This window comes from Ursus americanus, chromosome 5 (genome assembly GCF_024610735.1).
Source record: "Ursus americanus isolate L20-20 chromosome 5, mUrsAme1.1.p, whole genome shotgun sequence".
In the NCBI taxonomy this organism is placed as follows: Eukaryota; Metazoa; Chordata; class Mammalia; order Carnivora; family Ursidae; genus Ursus; species Ursus americanus.
Genome location: NC_142131.1, coordinates 62,276,290 through 62,295,628, shown reverse-complemented (window position 1 = coordinate 62,295,628; position 19,339 = coordinate 62,276,290). Strand labels below are relative to the sequence as shown.

General features: G+C 35.4%; 1 protein-coding gene across 3 annotated transcripts in view; it reads left to right on the top strand.

Annotated features, from left to right (window-relative positions):
• Positions 1-19,339, top strand: part of ADAMTS19 (ADAM metallopeptidase with thrombospondin type 1 motif 19) — a 270,506-nt gene that overhangs the window by 95,089 nt on the left and 156,078 nt on the right. For 2 of the 3 annotated variants that reach the window (XM_087862326.1, XM_087862325.1), the window contains 3 exons: positions 4,469-4,641; positions 6,332-6,415; positions 7,090-7,247. In XM_087862326.1, coding sequence (XP_087718452.1) covers positions 4,469-4,641; positions 6,332-6,415; positions 7,090-7,247 — 415 coding nt within the window. The remainder of the gene's footprint in view (positions 1-4,468; positions 4,642-6,331; positions 6,416-7,089; positions 7,248-19,339) is intronic. The other variant, XM_087862324.1, reaches the window with a different exon arrangement.

Here is a 19,339-nt window from a genome sequence, read left to right as displayed (position 1 = left end):
ATTTTTGGTGCATATTGTTAGTCAGGGAAGAACATTTCAGGCAAATGAGCAATGCATGCAAAAGTATAAAGTCAGGAGACAGCATCGACTGGGGGAGCTGAAGCCAAATGGCTGCAGTATGGACGTGAGATGCAACTCTGGAAAGGTAGTCTCGAACAGGATGAAGAAGGGACTTGATTGTGTGCGCTATCGTAAGGACTTCATATGGGAGCAAAAAGGTTTTAAGCAGGCAAGTGACATTATTCATATATATTACATAGCACTTTAATAAAAGTGTAATGGATATGTGTAGGACTCACTGTTGCAAGAAGGAGATTTGTAGAACTGAGGAAGACCAATCTATTTGAGCAGGACAGAGATCACCTCTATTCTTAGAGCTAACTTCACCAGAAATTGTTTCCATATGCCATCCATAACTGTTGTGGAGATCACTGTCACCATGTGTAGGGTATTGTGGAGAGCCCACACTGAGCATTGGTGACTACACATTTTAAACTTTCTTCACTAACTGGAAGTGTGTGGTATCAAATATGTTGTTTCCATGCATGCATATGGGTAGAAAATGGTCTCAAGATTTGGGAGATGAAAAGCAAGCTTAACGGAGTTGATGTGGACAACGAAGCCATCAAAGAAAGCAGCTTGATAAAAAGATTACTTCAGTATGCATGATTCATACACTATGGTTACCTTGTATGATGGAGTCTACCATTTAGTTGAGATTCTTAAGAAACATTCTAGGGTGTTGCATGTAGTCTATTTAAATATAACTTGCAAATAAGGGTGTAGCACACTGGCAGATTGGAGCTATCATAGCTGGGGCGATAAAGGAAACAAACTTTTTTCTCTCCCTTACTTCGTCTATTTAGCATTCTTGCTATAATTCATAAGCCCTTCATTTTATAACTCTCCCCTTGGTGTCTTCTCATCTTATTTTTCTTGCGTCTCCGTCTCCTCCATCGGCATATCTTCTTCCATATGTACACCCCTCAAATGTAAGCATTTCCTTGGGCTTCCTCCTTTTCTATTTCTCATGCCATGCACTTTGGATATAAAGGTGATATAATCCAAATCCGTGGGTTCAACCTCACTTATACATTGATTAGTTCCAATCCCCATTTTAACCTCTCTCCTGTCAGGTGTTTAGTCACCGGTACTCGGCTGTCTCTCAGGCACTTCAGACTCAATCAATCTAAAGCTGAACCCATCATCTTCCTTCCCAGACTCCCCTGCTGATACCTTCTACCATCTATCTACCTAGTCACTCAAAAATAAAAACTAAACAACTCCCCACCCCTGCACAAACCAAAACAAATAACAACAGCAACAAGGGAGAGTAATTCTAACCACCTCCCTTTTCTTCCCCTAAGTCTGAATAATTTTACTTGTGATGATATCTATTTTCTAATATTTTGCCTATCTTTTCATCCTTTCTATTCCTACCATTGCATGATTTTCACAGACAAGGTCAGTGACACATGATTGTAAGAGAGCTGCATATATATGTTCCCCCTATAGTTAGTTTATTTGGTGTTGACCCTACCAAGACAAGTCTTCTCATCTACTTGTAGGAATGCCACCTACTAAATATTACAAGTGTGTGTAACAATATACTAACTGTGGATAAGTTTGGGATTATGATTAGAAAAACTACAAAATTCATTCCTAATTGTCATCGACCTCAACATACAGATAAAACCAATTTCTTATGTTGTCTTTCATCAAGATCTTTGGTTTTAATTACTAAATATGGATCCATAAAGTGTACTTTAAACTCTTGTGGTCCTGTTGCATATGGCTACTGTTGTTTTTGTCCTTTAGCGTTGTCGTGTTTCATGACATAATACTTTTTTATTATTATCTTTAAATAGGGAGTCTTTGTGTTTGTCTTAGTAACATTTTTGTTAACCTAGTTAACTAATTCTTTTTGGTAATTTGGGTAAAACTTCATTCATTAAATAGACTTTAGTCTGGGTCACTGCTGGAAAGAAAAGGAGAGAGTGTAAATAATGAAGATATCTCAGAACAGTAGAGTTTCCAGCAATGGTAGTGGATTCTAGTTCGTGTTAGATCTCAGAGGTAACTCAGTCGGGCTTAGAAGTCAGTGATAGAAGGGAACCATTGGTTCAAAAATTCAAGGTATAAATTAATCCCGGCACCATGAAAAGATGTTGGAGGGCAAGAAAGGTGGAATAGTTTGCGAAGTAGAATGGAATAGCCTTGAATTGAATCGACAAACCAAGGCCACAGTACCTGCAACAGGACTCAGGGAAAGCCACCATGATGGACTAGAACTGTGAGAATACATACTTTGAGATTCAGAACAGAGTTAGAGACACCCAGGAAAACATGACCAGTTGAACATACATGTTTATCTCCGTGGGACTCTACTAAACACCCATGTTTACTTCTAGGGATTCTGTTAAAAGTATAGTAAAGAATATGGTAAAGATGTCGGCTCCCAAGTACAAGTTTGGGAAAAGAGGTTGAGCAGTTTAGGGACATCAACAGAATTTTGGTAAATGGCAAGGAGCAGAACAGGCAATCAATGATTTAACAATGGACTCTGAGAAACAAACTTAGGGCTTCAGAGGGGAGGAGGGTGGGGGAATGGGATAGGCTGGTGATGGGTAGTAAGGACGGCACGTATTGCATGGTGCACTGGGTGTTACACGCAACTAATGAATCATCGAACTTTACATCAAAAAAAATAAAAAATTCAAACAAACAAACAAAAAAACAATGCATTGTGGAGATGGTTGCCCAAGTGTAGACATTTATTAAAACTAAAGGTGTACACTTCAATGGCTCCACGTGTTGTCATGTACATTATATCTCAGTAAAGCTGTTTAAATAATAAATTCATTATTGAAGTACCACATGCATACAGAAAGTTCACAAATGATGTGTCCAACTGCTAAATTTTCCCGAAATGAGAATGAAAATTTCCCAAAATTTCCCCATGTCGTTAACACTCAGATCACGATACAGAAAATATCAGCACCACAGATGTCCCCCTTATGTCCACTCCTAAGCACCAATATCTCTTCCCCCAAGATATTTACTATCCTGCCGTCTAACATCACGTCTTCCTCGTTTTTGTTTCTATAATTGGAAGCCTATGCCACCGACTCTTCTGTAATTGGCTTTTTTGCTCAGCATTATATTTGGGAAGATCATCCATGTTTTTGTACATTGCAGTTGTTGGTTCATTTTCCTTGCTCTAGAACATTCCATTGTATGAATAGGCCCAAATTTTTTCATCCGTTATACTATTGATGGTTATTTGAACTATTAAGAATAGTACTACTGTGAATAATTTGTAGATGTGATTTGCATGCATTTCTGACGAGTATATGTTTTAGATCATTGATCATTGGATATGTAAGTGTTTAACTTTAGTGGTTACTGCCAGCCAGCTTTCCAACGTGTTTATCCTAATTTAAACTCCCAGCTTGTATATGTATAGGACTTCCATTTGTCCCCACATTCTTGTCAACACTTAATATAATCATCTCTTTATTTTAGCCATTCTGGGGATTTTAGGTAATTTAATTAATTGTGGTTTTAATTTGCATTTCCCTGAAGACTAATGAGACCGAGCACCTTCTCATATGCTAATTAGCCATTTGGATGTCTTTTTTTGTGTGTGAGAAATGGCTGTTCAAGTCTTTTGCCAATTTTTCAGTTGGGTTATCTGTTACTGATTTAGAATAGCTTTTAATTTATTATGGAAAAGTATTGTAACTATCTTCTCCCACTTGGTGGCATGCTTTTCATTCTGATAGTGGCATGTTTTAATAAACAAATTTTACATTTTATGTACTTAAATGTATAAATATGTTTATTTGTGGTTGCTGCTTTTAGTTGGCTCTATTTGAAGAATCTTTATTTCCCTAAGGAACTTCTACTGTGGGATCCTGATGGAAGGCAGAACCAAGTCTTTTGTAACCCATGCATAATGTTTTAGTAATTAAGGGCCTCTGCCTGAATTGAGGATGTGTGAGGCAATCACTTAAAGCAATTTCTGCAAGTAGACCTTTATTTTGTCACTGGTTTCAAGAAGAAAATTGTGATTTTTTTTATTGGGTTATTTTATTTACTCTCTGCTAGAAATTTGAGTAATGCAATCTTATTATAAGACATCAACAACACTAGAAGGTAGATGTTGCTGTATTTACTTTATAGATGAGGAAACCAAGGCTAACTGAGTGATGTTAGTTTCCCAAGTGGCAGAGCTAATAAATGGTAGAAGTCTGGTCTGTTTGATTCCAAAGTCATGCTCCGAAGCCAGATACCCTTTTATATTCCATGTGTGCAGGGAACTTACTTGTTTTTTGCTCACCATTGTATCACCATCAGCATATTTTAATATTAAGTAAACACTTTTTTAAATTATTGAAGAAATAGAAATGTTTTATTCACTTTGCCAATATGGAGTCACATTGGAAAATCCATTTCTCTGTTGCAGATAAAGGAAGACCTAGATCTAAAAAAATAACAGAAAGTGGAAGAGGGAAACGATATTCATACAAATTACCTCAAGAATACAACATAGAGACTGTAGTGGTTGCAGACCCAGCAATGGTTTCCTATCATGGAGCAGATGCAGCCAGGAGATTCATTCTAACCATCTTAAATATGGTAGGCAAACTTTAAAGTGCGCTTGGAATTTTTTCAAGAAAACTCTAAGGAAGAAATGTGTGAGTATAATGACATTCTTTAAAAATTAACTCATTACTATTCCTTTCTTTTATTGACGTCAGTAAAAAAAAATGCTTTGGGTATGCCAAATTGCTCCATCTCAAAAGATATCAAAATAATAATTCACATCTTCTAGTAAAAGAAACCATCCTGATTGTCGATTTTGATGTGGCAAAGCTCTCTGTTAGTCTTTTCTCTCTTTTTTGTATGCCCTTCTTTTCATTCTCTTATAAAAGGCCATTTGCTGAAATTAGAAATGTTATACTTTTTTGTATGCGTGGCCCCACCCAAAGTTATTATACATTAGGAGGTGGCACAAAAGGGGAGGCTGGTAATCCACTGAGCTCTTACGTAGGTATGTAAGATTTGATGTCAGCTCTAATACTAGTTTATGAGTAAGACTTCATAGCAGACAGCTCAGTTTTTAAGCAGCTGGGTCACACATAGCTAAGTTCAGTTAGCAATTTGTGGACTGCAAAAATCGAGTTTGTACCTACCATATTACAGATGTTTACCACCAAATGAATCCTTTGACTTAATTGCATACCCTGCTGCTTAAACCTTTGCAAGGCAGAATTAGAAGGTTGGAGTGAAGAGTGGTTCTTAGGGGAGAATGAACATAAATAAAAGCCAAAGGCAAATGTCCATTTATGATTCCAGTTTCCATATAAGGCAGGGTAAGAACCCCTGATTCAAGGGTAAATATATGCTGTTTCACAAAATTCCATTTTTACTGTTTTTGCTCATTTTTACTATTTGGCTTTGTTGAGCAGTGAACAGATTTTCCCACACTTCCATCATTTCTATGTTCAGCTACCTCCAGAGCACTCCGCCAGCATTCTGTTACCGGGTAGACTAACATAGCCTACCAACCTCAGTTTCTTCTAAGTAGTTCTAGATCTGAAGGTAGGGGTTTGGTTTTACATTCTGTTGCAAATTAAATAAATACTAAATTTTACAAAAAATCAAGGTACCACATAAAAATTCACCTTGCTTTCCAGCATTGCTACACATGCCATGCTTTGGAAAAAAACAGTTATAATGAGGATCTAATACCATTAATCAACAGTCGTCGGCAAGGTTGTCTTCCTGGGTAGCATTGAAGAGAAGAGCTTTGAAAACCCTTTTCTTTTTTGGCAGCTAGCTTGGGGAGAGAAAAAAAAAATACTCCAAGGAATGAATCGGGAAGTAGCATAAAGCAGGCTCAGTTTTCAGGACTGTTTCTCAGAAGAAAGGAAGACACTGGCATTTTGTGGTCTTGAGAAAAATTCTAGGGTTTAGTTACTACAATGCTTGTCTTTAGTATTGTGAAAGGCCAACCTTCCCTCTGTATCCCGCTGAAATGCCTAGACAGTCAAGGCTGCGATGAGTATCTTAGAAGGCTTGGTCTAAACCTCTTGGTATTTAAAATGAATTGCCTAAGTTATTCTTGCTTATTAAGCTAATTTTTAAATTATTTAAATGTGTTTATATATATATATATGCATATATATATATATATATATATATATATATATATATATATATATATATATAAACTAAATTGAGACTTCTCCCATGTCTGGGCTTTAAGAAAAATAAGTATGATTTTCAGTTTTATTTTAGGATTTTTATTTTTATTTGTTTTTAGGTTTTTAACCTTTTCCAACACAAGAGTCTTGGTGTGCAGGTCAATCTTCGTGTGATAAAGCTTATTCTGCTCCATGAAACTCCAGTAAGAAAGTCTTGAGTTTTTTGTTCAATTAAGTGGGTGAGAAGTTGTGTTCAGGTACTTTTAAGTAAAAATGAATGTGAGGAGTGTGCTTTTTATTGACTTCAAAATCCAGAAATATCCACAAAGTCACTTAAACTATACATGAAACTGGCCTTTAGATTTGGTTAATACCTCAGTTTTATTCTAAAAATGGAATGTTCTTAGTTTCCAAGGTTCCTGACAACAAACCTTAGCTTTCCAAGATGTAATTTTTAAAAGTGATTTTTAATGACAGTTTTATTTTCTTATTTAAACATGTGCTTTTGAAACCTTTTCTTATCTGTTATTCATTTTAAACAGAATATTCTGTTTAGTATGCTGCTTAATTAGAACTTTGGAAAACATTTGGTCTTAAATTATAGAAATAATTAAGTTATTTAAGTCTCGAAGTTCCGCATTCTTAATACACCTCTCTTCTTTTTCATATGGCGTGGAACAGATTTTGTAGTTATTGTACCCTCACAAAGTTTCAAGATTTTTAGCTCAGGCTAAATTAATTCTGAATGTCTTCCAGGTTCTAATTAATGGTGTTCTGGTCAGCAGTCTGCTTTAGTAATTCATGATGTCTTCTCAGTTTTTAGTTTTTTGTATATCTGAGAATAATTTGCCTTAAAGTGAAATATCTTATTTTGCAGGCAGATCTATATATTGGGCACCATGGAGAGAAAATGCTAGAGAGTTTTTGTAAGTGGCAGCATGAAGAATTTGGCAAAAAGAATGATATACATTTAGAGATGTCAACAAGCTGGGGAGAGGACATGACTTCAGTGGATGCAGCGATACTTATAACAAGGTAAATTTTCCAGAGCCAATTAAACAACATTCCTAATTCAATGGCTGTGCTGTTAATCGGATTAATGTTTTCAGAGAATGCTTTTATTCCAGGTTTTGTGTTCCAAAAAACTTTTGGCATAATGGTTTTTGTCATTTCCCTCAATTTATAATAATTGATTTCTGAGCAGGCACATTTTGGATGGCATATTAACGAAACTTTTGGCTAGTTAATTTTAAAAAAAACGTTTACCCTTAGGGTGCCTAGGTAGCTCAGTCGGTTAAGCATCTGCCTTTGGCTCAGGTCATGATCCCAGGGGCTCAGGTCATGGTCCCAGGGTCCTGGGATTTAGCCCCACATTAGGCTCCCTGCCCAGTGGGGGTCCTGCTTCTCCCTCTCCTCCCCTCCTGTGCTCTCTGTCACTCTCTCTGTTTCTCTCTCTCAAATAAATAATTAAAATTAAAAAAAAAATTTACCCTCAATTTTCAATATGAAGAAATAGCCATTGAAGATGATAAGCAAATTTTGGTGGAACTTCAAAATGATGAACCTACACTGGGTTTTTTCAGTCATCACCATATGGATAAAGCACTCAATATGTTAAACTCAGCAATTGATAAACTTTCTGATACCATCTGAGAAAAAAGTTTCAATTAAATCTCTAGCTAATTAGTTTTTGGCTGCTTTGTGAATGTCTATACTACTAACACACATTTGTAATGCAGCATTAAGGGTAAATATAAAAAGGTGAAATAATGAGCAACAGTATACTCCATATGAGCACTCAATATTAGTAATCATAAATTTCTTGCTTAGAACTATTAAAAATTAAAAGTAATTCATTATTCTCTGGCAATTTAATTTTAGTATCAAAGGTATTGACATTTTACATCACAGAATACACAGTAACATCTAACCATGATTTTCTGTAATGGGTCTATTAAATTCATGATAGCTTCTTGTTGCTGAATTATGTAAAAGCTATTCTACTTATAAATAATTCATAAGGTGAAAAAATCTATTGTTAGAACACAGTTGGACTTCCATTCCAGCTATGTAGGTGGACCTGCTATTGCTTTCAATTAGAGCATGAGCAGTGCAATATTGCGTCTCTGAAAGAAGGAACATTTATTAAGTGAACTCCACAGTCAACCCAGCTTTTTGCCTGGGGACAATTTTTTGGTACAGAAAACTGGAATCTAGGTGAAGAACAGTGGTCCTGTTGAAGGTATCAAAGATTAGGGTCCTATGCAGAGAATGGTACCAAGAAGATCATTTGTGAATACTTTGCAAGGCTGGTCTGAATATATATATAGATGGAAACTTTCCAAAAGCATCAGAGTGCTACAGTTGCTGAGGTTAGATTTTTAAAAGAATCTAGGAATTGAGTAGATTCAGGCCACAAGAGTGTAGCAAGCTTATTAATACTTTGTCATCAGTCCTCATATTTAGCTGAGAAAACAGAAAGGCTGAGCCTTCATAGTGGGGACCTTGATCCAGAGAAATGTCTACTCTGACCTACCCTAACAGAGCCTGAAACCAAGCCCCTATAAGATATTAAGGGAAGATAGAGTTTGGAGGTTGAGTCCCACCAGTTTACCAAAGCTTGGGAATTATCTTGAGCTTTACACAGTTCCTCCCTACAAAGGAATAAACTCAAACCTTGGTAAGTTTTCAGAGTGACCTGCCAGTAATTGAACTGCCTTCTAAAACAAGAGTTAGCACTCTTCAGAGGAAGATAACAGAATCCTGAATCTCCATAACATTATAATCTACAATGTCTCAAACATAATAAAAATTAGCTAAGCAAAGAAACATGAAAATGCGACCCATGGTCAAGGAAAAGTAGTCAATAGAAACTGACCCTGAGATAGTTCAGACGTTGCATTTACTGATCAACATATTGTAATTGGAGTCTCAACAGAAGGAAATGAGAAAGGGTAAGAAAAATTATTTGAGGATGTAATGGCAAAAATGTTTCCCAAATTGTTGAAAAAACCCCCACAACCCTTATAGACCTAGGTGTATCTTAGTTAAATGACTGAAAACCAAAGATACAGAAAATAAGTTTTAAATTGGCCAGAGAAAGAGATACGTTACACAGGGGGAACAGTGTTAAGATCGATGCGTGACTTCCTATCAGAAAAAAAATGAGTCCAAAAGATAATAAAAACGGTGTCTCTAATGTATGGAGTGAAGTGCCACCCTGTCAACAAAAATTCTCAATGAACTTTTTTAAAGATTTATTTATTCGAGAGAGACAGAGAGAGAGTGGACGGGAGAGGGAGAAGTAGAGAGAGAACCTCAGAGAGATTCCCTGCTGAGCATAGAGCTCGATGCAGGGCTCAGTCTCAGGACTCTGAGATCATGACCTGAGCTGAAATCAAGAGCCAGTTGCTTAACTGACTGAGCCACCCAGGCACCCCCTCAATGAATTCTTAAACATGCTTTCTTAATCTATGAAAAGGTATCTACACACATATACACAAAAAAAATCTACAGCTAACATTACACATGATGGTGAAAACTAAATGTTTTCCCATTTGGACTGGAAGCAAGGCAAGGATGTCCACTCTTATACTTCTATCCAGTTTTATACTGAAGATCAGAGCCAGTATAGTAAGGGGGGAAAAAGAAAAAGAAAGGTACAAATATTGGGAAGAAAAAATAAAAAGTGTTTCTCTTCATAGGTGATATGCCTCGGTACAAAGAAAATTTTAGGAAATAGAGCAGCAGAATTGCCAGAAGTTATAACTGGATTTTTGAAGGTCACAGAATATAAAGTCAATTTATAAAAATAATTGTATTTATATATAGTAGAAATGAACAGTTGGAAAACTTTATGGTAACCTCCAAAAGCATAAAACATATAAGAATAATATAACAAAAAATGTGTGAAATCACTAAAGTGATACCTACATAGCATTGCTGAGAGAAATTAAAGATCTAAATAAAGGTTTTTATTTATTGGAAGACTAAATATTATCAAGATGTCCATCTTCCCCACATTGACAAGAGTCACTATATTCTCAATGAAAGTTTGTGCCAGCTTTTTTTGGTAGAAATTGGCAAGCTGATTCCAACATGTATTTGGAAAAAGAAAGGATATAAAAGAGTGAAAACAATTTTGTAAAAGAAGATTGAACTGGGTGGGCTTACATTATCTGATTTCAAAACTTATAAAGATTTGGTAATCAAAACAATGGGTTTTTGGCAGAAAGTTGGTAAAAATGAATGAAGTGGAATAAAGAATCTGGAAATATACCCATACATGTATGGTTAGTTGACTCTCAAAAAACCCACCACTATAATTGAGTCATGGGAAGATAGTCTATTAATGAAATGGCTCTACAACATCTGGCTACCCGTGTGAAAAAAAAAATGAATTTCAACCCTGCTTTACGCCCTGTGTGATGTTAATTCATAACAGAGCATAGAAAGTGACATGAAAGCTACAGCTGTCAAACTCTTAGTTAAAAAAAAGAAAAACAGAGAAAATCTACATGACCAAGGGAGGATAATAATTTCTTGGATAGGATATAAGAAGAGCACCAATAAAAAAATCTTAAAAATAATCATTTTGGCTTCTTCAAAATTTAAACCCTCTTATGTCCAAAAGACATTGGTATGAAAATGAAAAGACAAACCCTGGATTAGAGAAAATGGTGGCAAATACCTCTGTCTAGCAAAGCATTTGTATTGAAATGTATATTTGTATGTATGTGAATACACACATATAATATATAAATGCACAGAACTTTATTTATTTTTTAAAGATTTTATTTATTTATTTAACACAGATAAGAGACAGCCAGCGAGAGAGGGAACACAAGCAGGGGGAGTGGGAGAGGAAGAAGCAGGCTCCTAGTGGAGGAGCCTGATGTGGGGCTCGATCCCATAACGCCGGGATCACGCCCTGAGCCAAAGGCAGACGCTTAACCGCTGTGCCACCCAGGCGCCCCAAATACACAGAACTTTAAAACTCAGTAAGTAAGATGATCAAATAGAAATGACCTGTGTTTGTCCAAATACTAGCTGGTGACCTTGAACTGATTAAATGACTTCTCTGAGTCTCATCATTATCAACAAAATGAGGATAGTAGTACCAGGTCAAGAATATAAGACATCTTGTATAATACTTACCAAACAGCAAATGTTCAATAATTTTACTCCAAACAAATAATTGTGTAAGATCCTGTGGTATGCAGGTACTCACTTCATGTGAAAGACCTACTATCAGAAAGACTATTTGTTGTATTATTATAAATGTTTTTATATTTATAGTTTTGTCAGCCCATAGTTACAATTCACTTTCCTTTTTTATAAAATTATAATTTTGTAATGTTGTGTGTTAACTACACTCAAAAAAATTTAGAAAGAATTATAATTTCATCCCACATTATCTTAAAACATTTAAGAATCATCTGTTACTGCTGTAGGTATGCTCTAGAACATTTTATTTTGTCTTATCTTACATTGCTAGGGAAAGCTAGTGACAAGGGAGGTAAGAATGGTTAGTTAAGAGTGTGGCTTTTAAAACCTTTAGAACATGAAAAAAAAATAGCAGACTTAACGGATTCTTTTTTCAGGACTTTGAAGAGAGAAATGGTATTAGAAATGAGAAATGAAATTAACGTCACAGTATTGGTGGGGCAAGACTTGCATGTAAAGAGTATGATCCTAATATATATATTTTACATGTATTTAGTTAAATACAGTGTGTTTAGTTATATGAATACATAGGAAATAAAACTGGAGAAACAGACTTTAAAATCTTAACTAGGAGTATCCCCAGCTAGTGATGGGACGCCTGGGTGGCCCAGTCGGTTAAGCATCTGCCTTTGGCTCAGGTCATGATCCCAGAGTCCTGGGATCAAGTCCCATATCAGGCTCTGTGCTTAGCGCACAGCCTGCTTCTCTCTCTTCCTCTGCTGCTCCCCCTGCTTGTGCTCTCTCTCTCTGTCAAATAAATAAATAAATAATCTCTTTAAAAAATGGACTAATTCTTGTAGTTCTCAAATTTCTATAAGAAATTGCATTTTAATGAGAAAAAATATGAATTAGTAATCAAATTATGAGTATCATCCTCTTTAGTCTCAGAAGCATTATTTTGAACACCTAACAACCATGAGAAGGAAGACAGATCTCATCAGGTGACAAGTATATAAAACCCATTTGTGGTTAGTGCATTTTGACATGGTTATTTCTAAGATATCTTTTAGTTATGGATAGAAAATCAAAGTTTCATTGTCCAAACAGGATTTCTGTTCAAAACCCAATGCAAAAACCTTTTTGGGGGTAAAGTTTGCTATGGTTTTGTTGTCATTTCATGTTTTATGGGGAAAAAAAATCTTCGTACAGCTCTTCAATCCTTTAGTAGAAATCTTGACTTCAATTTTTTGTACTCTGATAGCCAGGACTTAGAATAGGACCTAATAGATTGCTTTTGATTTTTGGATCACAATAAGAATAAATAGAAATAAAATAGAAAATAGAAAAATTTTTGGTTGAAAATAGGAAAAAAACTGTCTAAGTATAGTTACATTAAATATTGATAGTTACTGACTAGTAATTCTCCCTTTACTTCCCCCCCCCCCCCCCCCCGGGATCGGGCTTATTTGAAGGATCCCTGTTTCTCCATATCACTCCATATCAGTACCATAATAATGAAAATCAGCCCACCAGAGGGAGTGCGTTATGTCTATTCTAAGTGGCTTAGCACCATTTGATCAGTAAAGTCTAAATGAAAGGTTTGAGCAATTGAGGTAGAAGAATCCTTTTTTAGTTAGTGTAAACATAAAGGTGATAAGATCTTTAGCTTTGTAAGGAAGTTGTGAAAGATAACATAAAAATTTAAATCTTCATGGATTCCATGGTCTCATTCACATGTGACAAGCTAACCTCAGGTTTCTAGTATATTCTTATCTTAGATAATTATTAAGTGTTGTATCTTATGTGAGCATATTAGTAGGAAGGAATTTTAGATAGCTGTTAGTTTTGGTTTCAAGTAAAATAAATAATGTTTTCATAAATCCAAAGCTATCTTCTGTACTATATTTATTAAATTGTTCTGTGTGATACAATGAAGTAAATATTTTAAAGCTGACCCAGTGCTTATGGGCTCATAGTAACAAAAACAAAAAACATGTCCTCCCAGCTGTCAACTCTATGATTTCTTAGTGTAATTATCACGTTTCTCCTTGAAATCGTGGAGAAGACATAAGTTTCTCTTGAAAATGCTGTTAAATTTAGAGTTTAATTTTGTCAATGATAGCTTTGCTTCTCATATTTACTGAAGTGTTTTCGGTTTATGTGCAGTCCTTCTGAAAGTTAGTTTTAAACTAATGCCATTGGCAAGTAAGATAGAAAATTTAATAAGCTATCCAAATGGTAGAAATATATTAATTTGATACAACCCATAGAATAATTTCTGAATGAATCATTTATAGGTATATCCCAGGGCACTATAAAACTGCACAGTGAGACTTATTCCCAGATGCATCTTCATTCTTGGATATTAAAGGCTACATTTCATTTTTTTTCAATATAAATCAGAACACGAACAGAATTTATTGGCCTTCCCAGTTGCCAGATTCTAACAGTATCATTTCCATAAACTCATTATGAAACTCTGTGATGCAGTCTTCAGGCACACTGAGCCAACTTGAGCCAAGGATGAGAGAATTTCGGTCTGCCTGATCACAGGTCTAGGCAGCAACCGAATCACTATACTCCATCCCTGCCCCCCCGCCCCCCGCAAATGTTATTAGGAAGCTAAGAATACGTTATTTGGTCCATCTTGAAAGAGGCTGACAATGGAAGAATTGAAGATTAAGAATTATAATCTGATTGGAGTTTTTTAAATGTTGCTCACAGTTTATTCTTGAGTAGTACTGAGGGGTACTTCTAGTGCTTTTGGAGAAAAGACCTTGCATCTTTTTTGCTGTTGTTGAAATAATTTGCTTTATTCCTTTGTTTGCTGAGTATAAATTGGCTGTGCAACAGACTTTAAGTACCCTTGAAAATAAGCAGTGCATTTGTCATAGTTTTATCATGTTGTTTAGTTACAGATGAAGTCCCTTGTTTCCCATTATGTAAATCAAATAGTTATGTTGCAGCCTCATGCATTATGATATGATGCATGTTTAGAAAAAGAAAAAAAAATCCCTTTCCGTCTACATCTGAATATACTTTGCACTCCGGGATTCTTGGCCCTACGGTGAAGATTTTGATTTTTATGTGATTCTTTAATTTTCTGCATTACCATATTATTCAGTATCATCTGTTGTGGGCGTTTCTCTCTCCATTTGTTTGCTGGCAAAGGGAATTGCAAAATAGAACTATTCATTATTTAATACAATTCCCCAGGCCTCTAACTCACTGATTGTGGGGCCCTTATCACATTTCAAAAATGACTGTGTGTCACCCTCTTCTTTGTCTTGAGAGTAGAAGGCTTTCTCACTTATCTTTTTATTCTTTCCTTGTATCCACCACTTGGCATATAAGAGGCACTTAATGAATCCAATCACATCCACTTGTGTGGGTTGTACACTACACCACAGGATAGGGAACTTTTTACATTGCTGTGTATGTAAAGGTATCCCCAGAATTAAGCAGTGCACAACATATATAACCAGGCATGGTATCCCTGTGATAAATTTGATTTTTGTATCTTCTGATATAGAAAACGTCTAAATATATCTGGCCATTTACTTGTAACAAAAAAGTCAGCGAACCTTTCCCATTCTTCTTTATCAGTAATTATACTCGGGTTCTGAATATGTTCACCCCCACAGGGATATATTTTCCTACATCAATCATTGTTGGTTTTGAGCCATGGGGACCAACTTTGCCCAAGTTGACCACCAAGAGAGGTGTTTCTCTGGAATTTTTTGATAGTTGAGAAAATTCTATGTAGTACTTAGAATCAGGAAGAATTGAGAAACTAGACATCAAGAAAGACTGAGAACAGAAACACTAGAAATGTTAACCACTACGTTTGGATGATTCGGGGCCATTCATATTTTTCTACTGTATTATTCACTTTAGATGCTCTGAAAAAAGTGGGTTTGGGTCAGGGTAGGGTGGGGAGGCAAATTCTGTGATTAGAAGCTGGTGAAATATTATATATTTGAAGGTGGTTGTTCAGTGGAAAGATGCTGACGCTCAAGGGATAGTTAGGGTCTTCCTCAGTGGCTGTCAAGCAATCACTTGGATTTTAAAACTTTCAATTATAATCCCGGGAACAAGTGTTCCAATGAATGTTTTGTTCAGATGTATAAAGTTTTCGTTTTGTGTCTTGAGTATTTGAAAAGGATGCTGTTCACTAGTTTAACTGAGAAGTTTGGGGTATGGTATTTTAGGTGATTAATGGGAAAATTTAAGTGTGTCTTCCCTCATTTATTTAGAGTTGTCTTTCTAATTTGGGCATGTATTTTCTGAAAGATTTTTTTTTTTCTGAAAGACACTCAATGCTGATGGACATTCCGTTTAGTTCGTGAAAATTCTTTTTCTTTGCTATTTACTTTTTAATCACTAACAAAAATTAACGTAGTTTAAAGCATCTATTCAGTTGGAACAGTAGATTTTTAAGGCATATGCAAGTAATATTGATAAGATTATATCTTCTATATACAAAAGAAAAGATGTTTTGTACAGTGAAGATGAACGTATCAAGCGATAACAGCCAACTTTCAAGTATCCAGAATGGATTAACTATTTTTTTCAGTTTTATCAGAACAAAAAATAATAGCTTACTTGAGAAAAAACATTTAAAAATTTAAATTAGTGGAAACATGCTGTGCTGTTTCTGTTGTTTGGAAATACACAGTTAACAGGAGATAGCACATTGTAACACTGCACTGTGTGCATTGCATTTTGGGTATGACCAACTCCCTTGCAGTCAGATGAGAGGTCTCTCTAGACCAAAGATATCTCTGATATGCAATATAAAAGCAGAGGCAGAAGTAGGCATGACTGCTAAAACAAACCAAAGCCAAATATTTCAGGGTGGGGTTAAGTGAGAAAAGGAAGAAGAAAGCATAACCTGCAAGAGGGTTTCAGTTTCTGCCTTCCCTGAATCACAGTGAAATATCAGAGAAGTGTTCTTAGCTGAGAGACCCACAGGAATAATAAAAGTTCAGATGATTCTTCGTGAAGAAATTCATGTGATAAACCACCAAACTCGTATTATTTTTGTTCTTTATAACTGCAGAATGGTAAACATATTCCTGAATACTGAGTATGTTTTAAGTGTATTAAGTTTATATTAAGTTCATTTTGTGCCTTGTGTTGAAAACATATTATTTAAGGTTATGTTTCATCTTCTTTTTTGAACTCTACCCTTCTCTCCTTAACTCTAGTAATCAAGGATCGATTCTATATCTATTTTCTAGAAATCATGTCTGTCAGATATTTGCCAGAAGGAATAGTAAAAAGTTATAATGATTAATTGTTGATATTAAGTTACATCATTCTGTCATCCATTCATATCCATGGCTGCCCACTCAAACTTTTTCTTTCTGCTCCAACCTTGTGGAAAGGATATGGCAATATTGTAGGGATCACTATTTTTTACAATAATTCATAATTAACAATGCTTACTTGTGGGAAGATATCTTCGAAAAAAAGGTAAATATTAGTTGAAGTCAATGTAACCATCTCACTGAGGCAGTTACACAGTCCTTTTAATAGTTTGGTAAAAGGAGCTGCATAATATGAAGTGTCATAATAGAATAAGGCCTATAATGGTTTGATTCTATGTACATTAAGATCTAATGTTAACAATAGATATGTATTTCTCTATACTTAATTACTATATGGTATGTTACAAATTGTACCCACTTCCTTTAATTATGTGATAACCTGACTGACTAGATAATCATAAAGTGTTCCCATTAGAGACATCTTAGAATTGTAGAAAAAATATAATAAAAATCCTTGTATGTGCACAGATGAGTAAAGGGAAGGGGAAGGGGAAAGGGAAAGGGAAGAAGGAAGGAAGGAAGGAAGGAAGGAAGGAAGGAAGGAAGGAAGGAAGAAGGGAGGGAAGGAAGGAAGGAAGGAAGGAAGGAAGGAGTGCAGAGCTTCTGAGGTAAAGTGGTAGCTGCCCTGAGAGGAGTTTGTTGTACTTAAAAATCTGGGCTCTTGGCTTTAACATGTAAAGAAAGAACTTGGAGGCTTTGCAAAGTGAGGAAGTGGTGCTGAAATGATTGCATATAGCCAGAACCCTTAGATAACTATACCCTTGATAGAAGTGGGATCTGGTAGAAGCTCAGCAAACAAGCACAGGTTGTCAACAAGAAGCGTTCTGTTTCAGCCATGACCCTAAGTTAGGAAAAAAACAGCTCGTCTGGGTATTTGTTACCACAAATATGATTTCAACATTGAAACACTTGTTGAAAGCCTAGGCAAAACTACTCTGAAGGGGCCCTCTCTTGATTTACACCACACAAGACAACTGCAAATAAAATACAACTAAATGAGTTCACAAGAGAATTTCAAAACACAAAATGACAGCATCTTCCATTGTAAGAGCCAGGAGTTCCAGTAAAGAATGATTTAAAAAGCTGGGATTATTAAAAAAAGAAAAGAAAAGAGAAAAGAAAAGAAAAAAAAAAAGGAAGCTTATTTACATGATTGAACAATCACACCAAAAAAAAAAAAAAAAAGAAATATAAGAATAAGATATTTTTGGGGAAAAAAGTTAATTTGAAAATTGAAAATAAAACTCTTATAAAAGGAATGCATTTATACTTAAAATCTCAATTTCTGAGTTGAAGAGTAGATTAGATGGAGCTGAAGAGAGCACTAGTGGATTGGATCAGAGATCTGAGGAATCCGGCCAGAAGGCTGCATAGAGTGGTTAAGAGATAGAATTACAAGAGTGCTTTAGAGTTACAGACATCAGAATAAGAAGATCAAAAATACACCTAAAGGAGTTCTCGCACAATAGAGTATGAGAAGAATAGGCTAAATAGATAATGGTAAGAATTTGTATGTGTTCATCGGTTCTTCAAATTAGATAAAATACGAAGTACCAAAGAAGATAAATAAAAACAAAATCAGTACCTAGACACATCTGTGTGGGACTGCAGAACCTCAAAGACAAAAAGAAATCTTAAAATTAACCAAAAGCCATGTTATATGTCATTTATTTCTCAATGAAAAATTAACCAGAAACCAAATTCATATATACACATATATGCATCTACACATATATGCATATATATATATATATACACACACACACACACACAAGTTGGTGATCAACTTGCTCTTCTTTCATATATATATATACCAATTTGTGTGTATATATATTTATATATATATATTTATATATATATATATATACACACACACACACACACACTGACTTCTGTATTTATGAATGCTAGAAAGAAATGAAATAATATTTGTCATGTGCTGAGGGCAGTAAAGTTAACCTAAAATTCTATACTTGGCTACTGTTCCATTATGAATAAATACATGGGCAACAAACTCTGGAACAGGTTTTATTCATAGATCCTCCCTGAAGAAGATCCTGAAGGATGTACTTAAGAATAACAAGCTCTCTCGAAAGTATGGATCCAAGATATTACTGAGAAAGTATATCGCTAAACACATGGGCAAATCTAATAATGGTTTAGAAAATCTCAATTGAGATTTGAAAAATTGAGATAGAATTATAATGTCAAGTAAAAATAACATGAAAAATTGAAGGGAGGGGTTGGATTAAAAACATTTGATGTCCTTTCTGCAGGAGGAGCCTGAAGATAATTTTTAACTTTAGGCATTTCAAATGAACATTGCAGGCAGAGTTGTCCCTGTTCTAATCCATAGACCCTGTGACTGTGTTATCTTACATGGGCAAAAGGGTCTTTGTGGATGTGATTATGTTTCAGATTTTGAGATTGGGATTATCTAGGGGGGTCCTAGTGTAATCACAGGTGATAGGAAAAGAGGGAGGCAAGAGAGTCAGAGGAGGAGATGTGATGATGGAAGCAGGGACTGAGCCAGTGATACCATTGTCAGCTTTGAGGATGGAAGGCAACTGTGAGTCAAGAAATACAGGCAACATCTAGAAGCCGGGAAAGGCAAGGAAATGGATTCTC